Source organism: Brassica napus, chromosome A5 (assembly GCF_020379485.1).
Source record: "Brassica napus cultivar Da-Ae chromosome A5, Da-Ae, whole genome shotgun sequence".
Lineage (NCBI taxonomy): Eukaryota > Viridiplantae > Streptophyta > Magnoliopsida > Brassicales > Brassicaceae > Brassica > Brassica napus.
In genome coordinates this window covers 11532213-11541869 of record NC_063438.1, presented here as the reverse complement: position 1 = coordinate 11541869, position 9657 = coordinate 11532213, and the positions used below count along the sequence as shown (strand labels likewise).

The window sequence follows — 9657 nt, the reverse complement described above, 5'->3', positions numbered from 1 at the left end:
TCCAAACAAAAAAAGTGTCACTCCCAATTTCCGTAGAGCCAAATGATTTACGGGAAAACATCAAAAAGTTTTTCAAAATTATTTCGCAGAAAAACAAGATCAGCAATGTCTGGAACATCGAGCATAAACAAGAGAAAAATCTTCTCCACAACAGTGGACCAGATATCATCATCAGTTTATGAAGCCATTTTGCTCATCGATCCCACAAACATCACGAGTAACAAAATTTCATTACATATACTCGGAATGTTTCTCATAAAACCTGAGATAACTTTCATAGAAACTTAATGAGACAGACAAAAATACTTTTAGGAAAGATCAGAATCAAAAGAAAAATGTTTCTCGTAAAATCTACGGTTAAAACACAACCTTTATGTATCTCGACAAAGCTTCTCTACACAGTGTTCATAAAGGACTAACATTCTCGACTCAAACTCTTTGGCCCTTGGCAAATTACTCCTTCTGTAAAGCTCAAACCAATTGTGGGTACATCCTTAAGGAAAATTTCAAACTAACATGACTTTAATGCTAACAAAAAAATGGCATGGTCTAACCCTCAACCTATAGTGCCTCCAACATATGGCTAAACACAGCCATCAGCCAATCTAAAACTCTTCAGCTACAATACATAACATATATGAAAGATTTTTGTAAAACATCTTATGAAACGCTTCTCGTATAACTTATACAAATCGCCTCTCACAAACTAAAAAAATCATCTCTCTTGGATTAGTTACAAGATTTAAATGATATAAATCAAAGGATTTGATTTTCCATTGATTTATAAAAAGATAGCCAATTACTACTTCCATAGGAGACACCATCAGAATTTGATCGGAAGGAAGAAAATCGACAGAAAAAGGATACCAACAAAGAAAGAGAAGACAACCCAGAGAATAAGAGAAAACGAAAAAACAAAGAATACAAAGTGACCACACTTTGGAGCCCGCAAACTAAGAAACATAATGATTATTAACAACAAAGTGATTCGTATTTCAACAAGAATATCTCGACCCCCAAACTGAACATCAATCAAATCTCGTAATTAAACCAAAAAAATCAAAATCTCAAACTGGGTTTTGAAATTCATAAACAACTGGTCTCAGATAACACCACCCAAATCGAAATAAATACCCAACATATCCGACAATTTGAGACACACCGGACTCTAGGGGGCTATTTTTGGAGGCGGGTTTCACCTCACTATAAAAGGCCCGACAAAGAGACAATAAAAAATATCATACTTTTAACTGAATTAATCTTTTTCAGAAAAAAAAATTGATGAAATGTGAAATGTACTAATCATAGCAAAAAGAATAGGCATTTACAAAAGAATAAATAGCCTAAAGATGACAATATACAGGACAAAAGATGATTGGTAAGAAAACATTTTTTGTTACCAATCATCAATAAAACATTGTAATATTTTGTCTGTAATCATTGTTTATTGTTTCAATGTTAAAGCGTCACTAAAAAAAATACATCACAACAAATTAGCATTAGTTTTGTTTTTATTTTACTGTATATTATGTAGAGAGCAAATAAATAAATATTAATACTTAAAACTTAAATTTGTTTTGCAAAAGAAAAACTAAACATTACTGTCAGTAAATGAGGCAAACAATATGTAATTTTGGGTAAAATGTTAAATCAAATATGTTGCCATATAACCCAGAGAATTTGTAACCCAGCCAATGAAAATAAAATAAAAAATCTAAATCTACACATTTGTTGCTCACCATGAAATTTGTGAATTTCAGTTACTTGCCAGACCAAAAAAAAAGAAAGTTAAACCGTAATGGAAACAAAACCAGCTTATCGTTAGGAATTTTACTAAAATTGGGTCGCATGTGCCCATATCTCGGCCCATTATTTGATCTGAGACTTTTCTTTACTCTTTTACGGTTTCTTTACTCGTTTAGGGTTTCTTTACTCTTGTAGGGTTTCCTTTCTTCAACTCTTTTCCGCCGCCTTCTTCTCTGTCTCTCATTTCTCTTTCTTTTCTTTCGTTCTCTATATATCAACCTTTCTCTTTCCTTTTTCCCTCTCATAGTAAGATTCGCCTCTTATAAGAATGTAAGATTCTTACAGAGAAAAAATTTGTACCAAAGCTATCATCAACCCTATCTTGCTCCCTCTTATATTGGCAAGATCACAAAACTCGGGTTTTGACCTGTTTATTGCTTCGATCAATGCACTGAAAGTGACTACATCAGCATTTGTTTTTAAGCTTTCGCTCTCATCTATATGATGAAGATGAAAATTAGCCTCTGATGTAGTCACTTTCAATGCGTTGATCATAGCATGTAAAAGAGGTGATACTTTTGTAAGGACGTTGTGTTAATGTTATTTTCTTATCTTTATTGTTTGTCATTAAAAAAGCTTGTTTTACTAAGGTTTGATTTTTAACTGGGTTTCAGTTAATATTCAGGCGACCAATCCCTCCATGTAACACAATGTTGAAAAGTTATTGAACATTGCTGGTTTGAGTGAGACCATCATAAATTGCTTGGTAGCCGTCTATATAACAGCTCCGACAAGAATCTAATTTTCCAAGGGTTTCAGTTTAGGACAATCTGCCTTCATAGATTATATTAGTTATATATAACAAAACAAAAGAGAATGTTTCATGGATAGCTTGCTGTTTAAACCATATGCAATTGAGTTGAACAAGCAAATTAGGATGAGCAAAGAAGATGTGTGCAGAACTTTTACCATTGGTGTTTATTGCATGGTCTTGCTACCATTAAGTGCCAGCTGTTCCCACGTCAAGAGCTGAGAGCCAGAAGATCTTACGGCCTGGCACAACAAAATCATGAATACGGTTGCCAAATGCCATGATCCTATTAGAATCAGGAGATAGTATCCCCTTTGATTCAACACCTACGGTTTCAAGAAACAAGACTATGAAACAAAGTACATATGTGGTATTAGCTAAGGCTCTTAAAGGTTAAAGCTCTCTTTCTAAAAACTTGAACATGTTATCAAGCATAGGGTTTGGTCTTGATCCGGTAAGAGTGATTTCCAGTTTCAATCAGCTTGATACCGTTTTGTTGGATTCAAGATAGAAAATTAGAAATGGAATGATCTTGTTTTTGTTTGCGCAGGAAGCAACAGAGATCTTGGTTAAGCAACTGGAGCAGTTGTACACAGAGGACAAGCTATTGAGGGAGTTTCTCCCCAATACAGACTTGGGTTTGAATCTTGCTGGCCATTGGGGGCAAAATTTAACATCCGGGCTCTCCCAGCGTCCGGTGACCGAGGCATACTCCAACCGATAATGTAGGCTGCTACGGACACTTGTCTAGTCTGGATCCACCGAGGGGGTTAGGATTACACCGGGTTATTCAAAAAAAAAACAAAGGAAAAAGCTATTGAAGAAACAAAGGAAAGAAGAGAAGGCAGAAACGCATTGCCACGAAAAATTGAAAATGATGACTGAATTGAACTCTAAATCATCATCTTCTTCTGAATCGAGTGGCAGTGTCTGTAGCAAAGGAAAAGTAGTTGACATGAGTTCTTTTGGAAACAAGGCTAAACCGATTCTTGAGCAGGAACCCTTCCTAATAAGCTCGAAGAAGATGCACATTATTGCAAGAACGCGATGAAGCGTTGAAGCTTGCTCTGCTGCATCCACAGCCTTTCGCTCAATTGTTAATCCTGGACAAACAATGAAGACTTAGAAGCAGTTCCAATTGTATCGGAAGAAAATGCAAGAAGTCAGGAGGGGCTTTGTTGTTGGATGAGTTTCAAAAGGCAATGGCGGGCATGGAAGGATCCGCTGTGGCTTGCAACTGCATAGGGAAGTGTTGAGATGGTTCAAAAATTGAAGGAGACTAATGCTTTGATGACTGATGTGGAAACTATTGTCACAAAATTCTTTGGTCAAGAACGTCTTGATTATGTCTCATTCAAATAAAATCTGTTGTGATAAAGACCTGTAGAGATCAACTTTGACAAAAAGTTATTTTGCAAGGTCATGAACTCTGAGGATCCAAATTGTATGGAAGCCTAAAACTACTAACGGCTATTTGGTTGCCCAAAAAATATTACAAAATGGTCATTTTACCCACACAGTCATGCGTTTCTGCAAGCAACAAAAAATGCTGATGGGATCTTGAACATTTTTTACTTTCAGTTTCTGGGAACTTTAGGCGTCGGATGTTCTTCAGTGTCATCATATAATGATCTCTTGCAGCGCTTCAAGAACGGGTCTAGAGTTTGCTGCTTCGAGGGGCTGTTTCTCGGTTTTAGTGGACTGTTCATCACATGACTAGATGAAACCTCCAGAGCATTCTCTTGTCCATCAAGCATCTGTGTTGCAAATCGTTCACAAAGTAATAATGGTCAACGGCATGCTGCAGATAATCATAATTATATCACACCAAGAGATTTTCTCTCCTGGTGAGTTGACATAGAGAACGAGAATACCTGTCCTAGATTCTCCAGCTTGCTCTGAACGACATCCCTGTACAAAAGAGTGAGCAAGTTCAGCGTAATGCTCCAAGAACATACAAACAAAAAATAAAATAAATTATTGAATTATCAACTGTAAATGTTAATGAGAAAGAACCAGATGATGTCGTCAACAGTGTCATTTGCTAGAAGGTAGTGTATGTTAACTGAGGAGACCTGTAGAAATGAAGCAAAAGCCATAGGAAGGGTTTAAAAATGACGCTGCAAACGATCAGTTAGATATATGGGCGTGACTGTGACTCCATTAAACTATTCTTTCATGACTCACTTGACCAATCCTATGTGCACGATCTTCTGCCTGTATCAGGTCACCTGGAGTCCATGCCAACTCCGCAAAGATAACAGTGCTTGCTGCTGTCAAAGTTATCCCAACACCAGCAGCTCGTATTGACAGCTGCAACAAACAAACAATAAATTAAAGGACTAGTAATCTTTACTACAGATTTAAAGGAGTAAGACTTATACATAAAATATAAATTTTGCACCAAAACAAAAAAAAAAGCAATAAGATTCAATTCTTTACTTGTATTACTTATCTGTGCTTTTAAAGTATCGTTTTGCAATTAAATTGTTAAAAACAACCTTCAAAGGAATAAAATAACAAATTATATGGTTTCAGGAGAATCGACCAAGGATGCATCTCAGGAAAGTCAGCTCTATCCACAAAAGGACAAATTATAATTCCTACTACAGTGGCATGGTGAGAGATGGGTAGGAAACTCATGTTTAACAAATGATGAAAATACTTACTACTGCTGCTTTTATCTCATCGTTCCCCTGAAAGTCTGAAACCAATGCTTGTCTAGAGGAGGCAGGGGTACTTCCATCAATCCGGATGCAGCCCACTTTCTTTTTCTGCATTTTTTTTGTAACTCGTTTGAGAAACAGTGGTGGGGGGTTTTGGGAAAGCTTTGATGAGAGTTCAATGCCTTACTTTTAGAAACTGGTGTAATGCTTCAAGCATGGACTGATGATGAGCAAATACTAGAAATTTGCAACCAGCCTGCATCATAATGCTCAAAGAGAAAGGATAGAACAGATGTCACACATGTATGAGAAAATTTTCGAAACAGCTTATTGCAAATAGGCGCTATTACCTCAAGCACAGTTCCTAGATAATCAGTCACTGCTGGGATTTTGGCTTCAGCGGAATCAGTGTAGATCTAAAATATAAAATGAGATGTTAAAGACACTAGGAAATAACAAGCAGATCCAACGAAACAAAAGAAGAACATATCTTATCAGCTAAAAGTACACCCAGCTGAATCAAGAAGTAGGCCCATTGTTATATAGAAGATGTGAAGAAACAATCTAGAAAAAGCAAATCAATACCTTATTGATAAGTTGCTTCTCTGTAAATTTAAGAGATTTGATGTCATCTTCCGACATGCAATCCTTAATTTTTGCCTTTACAACCTTTAGCTGTAAAAGAGAAAGAAACGCCATTCTTTTTCTCAAAATCAGTTCCTTCAAGGAGTGTAAAATGCATCGATAGTGAAAACTACACCAATGTTACCTCACGAAACAAAGCATTGATTTGCTTCATGTCTTTCTCGGCTAAATCTAAGAAGACCTATTTACACAAAGATATAAATAAGAACGTGAGAATAAATCAATAGCAAGCAGTAAAAGATCACATCAGATTAGATGCATGGGGACATGAGAGAAAGAGCTACTACTAATAACCTGCTGTCTTCGTTTCGACGGAAGTTCAGACAAGACATCCTTTTTAAGTCTTCGAATCATTACTGTTGCCTTCATCAAATTGTGCAACTCTTCATGATTGCTTGCGCCTTGATATATTCCAAAAACTCCCTGAAATTAAATTGAAACAATATAAAATTTATGATGCACAGTAACTACCCCCTACATGAAACCCTTAGGCAGTTTCTCAATGAGCAGTAACTTACGCCTTTGCAGTATCTGCTACCGTATTCATGAACATTTCTATATACATCTGGGTATAGAGCTTCCAGCTGACAAGAGATAAAGAATGAAGGGTTTTGGTAGTTGATTCAAATTACATCAAAAATTCAAAGCCTAATAAATGAGAAGGAATGCGACACTAGTAAAACTGGATAGATAACCTGTTTGAATAGCTCTATTGGTCTAGATAAAGCAGGAGTTCCACTCAGTAGGATTGCATATTGAGCTTTCTGAAATTATAGAGAATAAAAAATACCGAGAATATTAACAATGAAGCAAAAGTTTTACAATAGCACCAAAAAGAAACTGATTTTCCATCAGTTGGCAGAACCTAAAACGATGAGTGGATGATATATCAATATTACCTTTATGACTGGAAGGGTAGCAGTTGTCCTCTTTGCTTGAGCGTTTTTAAGAAAATGTGATTCATCTGCTATGACAACCTGAAAAGAAGGATAAGTTCATAGTGAAACTCCAAACATATGAGACTAAAACCAAAAAAAAAAAGCTTTATTTGCAAGATACGGCACGCAGAATCCATAAATGCTTTCTTCCCCTCCACTCAAAAACAAAAAAAAACTAACTCCCACGTGCTTGATTAGTAACACTATAAATCAAGATGTCAGGAAGACGGGAACAATTAACCAAAAGTTGCTAATACTATGAAGCAATGTCTAGTTAATTACCTTAAAGTCCAACGCCATCAGGAGTTTGTCCAGTTTGGTGACCACATCGTAAGAGATAATGTTGAAGACACCATCAAGATGGATTGTGCCCTTTGTATTCGAGGAAACTATAGTAAATCCGCACTTGTTTGATCCACCTGGTTGCGGTAAAACTACCTACTAAAAAGGATGACTTAGATGAGAGAGAGCAACATATAAAGAATAGCTATATCCTAGCTACTCAACGTTATACAAACACCAAACCACATACAACTATGTCTGACGGAGGTACATGCAGCCATTGGTGAATCATCTGCAAGAAAGCAACATAGTGAACTTTTAAGTGACTTACAGAACGTCAAATAAAATTCAAACAAAGATCATGAGCTTACCGTTGCCCAATGTAAACGTAAGGAAGATGGTGCAATAATCAGAACTGGCCAAGATTCTTGAACGCATGTAGTCACAGCAATTGCCTGCACAGACAATAGGCATCAAAATTGATTTAAAGAATTTACAAGCAGAGTGAATGACAAAAAGATTCTCCAGAATTAGTGTCTTGTTGATTTTTCTAGGAGACATACTTGTGAGGAGGAATATTATGATAAATGTGTTCTAATGTCAAGGATATCTACTAAGCAATTGACAATAGAAATCTTCTCCTATGAATGAGAATAAGACTCTTGTAAAGAAATTAAAGGATATATTGAATAATATGAGAAAGAAAACCACTTGCCTGCAGAGTCTTTCCCAGACCCATTTCATCCGCTAGGAGCACACGCCCTCCGTGCTGCAATATAAACCTGACCAGAAAGGAAGAAACAGAGCATGAGGCAAAGGAAACAGTTATCAGGCAGCAAAACGGCCAGTACGTTACTAATGAGTAGATATTAGTGAAGAATCACAGCTAATGAAGAAGACTAAACATAGCTGACATACTCTATGCCATCTCGCTGAAACGGAAGAAGCTTTGGCTCAATGTGGCTTGGTATCTTGTCATACAGATCTAGGGAATCAGAAAAGAGAAAAAGAAGTCCAAAACATAAACATATTCTTCAGTAATAAAACACAAAACACAAAATGCCAGGGTATGGGATGGTTGACTTACGCCGTAGATCTGGAACTCTTGAGGCAGAAGCTATTGCACGTTGCACAAGAGGATCTAAGTTCTCTACCTGACATTTCAGAAGAAAAACATAAAGCAATGTACCTTTAGTTGAAGCTGAACTTTAAGGCTTACCTCAACTTTAACGCTGGAAACTTGTCGTAGAATATTTTCTGCTGATGACAATGAAGATTGAGGAAAGATCCATAACCTGGAAGAGAATAAACAAGGCATTACATGGCAAGGACCATTGAAACAAAATGAAGCATGGATAAGAATCCTACCTTTCTTTAGCATTCCAAAGAGCCATAGGGATTTTACGCACAGCATCCACCACCGACTGGATGATAAGAAACATAAAGTAAGTGTCTCAGGAACAAAACACCTCCACATGAAGACTTGTAAATTACCTGGTTATAGGGGAACTTTGCAGCAAGATCTCCACTATGATGCAGCAAAATCTTCACAGGGACCTTAACGCCCTCACCTTTTGGCGCAGAGGCTAGCAGAGAGAGATAAGGCACAGAATGAGTAAGAAGAAGAAACAACAGACGATTGCTACTGGAACTGACCAGTGTTTGGTTTAGGGGCGAGAGATGAAGGTAAGCTTCTGGACCCTTGAGATAAATTAGGAACCTGAGCAAAAGGATAACACACATTAGGGCTGAACACGAGATTAATCCCCAACGTAAGGACAATAAGGAAAATTGAGAAAGCGAGAACCTTGTTCTGGTTGATTCTCTCAAGAGCTTCTTTTTCAAGGGCATCCATCTCTTCCATCGTCAAATCAAAGTCATCATCATCCATTTTCGATCCCACCTCCACACTTCTTCGTCTTTTAATGGCGGATTCACTTCTCGAATATCTTCTTTCCCTCGTCCCTCTCCGTCTTCGCCTTTTTTCTTTTTTTAAAACGTTTCTAGAAAAGCAAAAAAAGAAAGAATACCGGAAAATGAAACGCTACCGTTTGTATCTGAAACGCTGCCGTTTCGTGGCTTTAGATGATGAGAAGGGCAACAGATCAGGCAGAGCAATTACGCCACATCCAGGTCTCACTTAAAGCAACATTATTGGTAGGACAAATTTTAGAGTTCTTAGGTTTTTTTTATTATTTTCAAGTTAAGAGACAATGTTAAAAGGTATTAGACCAACATTTTCGGCGCCTTTTAATGCAGTGTTTTAGGGCCTGACTGGTTCAAACGCAGCGGTTGTGGTTGCGGTTGCGGAAGTTTGTGGATGCGGGCGGTTGCGGTTTCTAACAGTTTTAAGAGATTTGTACGATTAGTACTACGGTTAAAATTAGTGTGTTTGCGGGTGACTTATGACTGATTAACTACCAAATGAGGTAACAATCAAATAATAAATTAACAATATTTATATTTAATATAATTATAAAATTATCAAAAATCATAAAATTATAACAAATATAAAATTTCTATTTAGAAAGTTATATTTTTAATTTTTGAAAATTTATTGAAATTGTTT

General features: G+C 36.7%; 1 protein-coding gene across 3 annotated transcripts; it reads right to left on the bottom strand.

The window, feature by feature from the left end:
- Positions 1-3907: 3907 nt before the first annotated feature.
- LOC106451805 (SWI/SNF-related matrix-associated actin-dependent regulator of chromatin subfamily A-like protein 1) lies at positions 3908-9149 on the bottom strand. Of its 3 annotated transcripts, XM_022719469.2 has the most exons (25): positions 8896-9149; positions 8745-8808; positions 8583-8674; positions 8457-8512; positions 8308-8383; positions 8176-8242; positions 8007-8073; positions 7804-7870; positions 7460-7543; positions 7339-7380; positions 7089-7244; positions 6768-6845; positions 6564-6632; positions 6387-6452; positions 6163-6291; positions 5993-6049; positions 5809-5898; positions 5574-5639; positions 5411-5479; positions 5227-5331; positions 4745-4870; positions 4574-4632; positions 4432-4468; positions 4107-4314; positions 3908-4076 (listed from the first exon to the last, which is right to left on the bottom strand). In XM_022719469.2, exons 1-24 carry the CDS (start codon positions 8977-8979, stop codon positions 4135-4137), a joined length of 1986 nt encoding a protein of 661 aa, XP_022575190.2. In that variant the 5' UTR covers positions 8980-9149; the 3' UTR covers positions 3908-4076; positions 4107-4134. The 3 variants fall into 3 exon arrangements, with proteins under 3 accessions (XP_022575190.2, XP_013749239.2, XP_013749240.2); XM_013893785.3 differs by having other exon boundaries at positions 3908-4314; XM_013893786.3 differs by having other exon boundaries at positions 3908-4314; positions 8583-8659.
- Between the last annotated feature and the right edge of the window lie 508 nt (positions 9150-9657).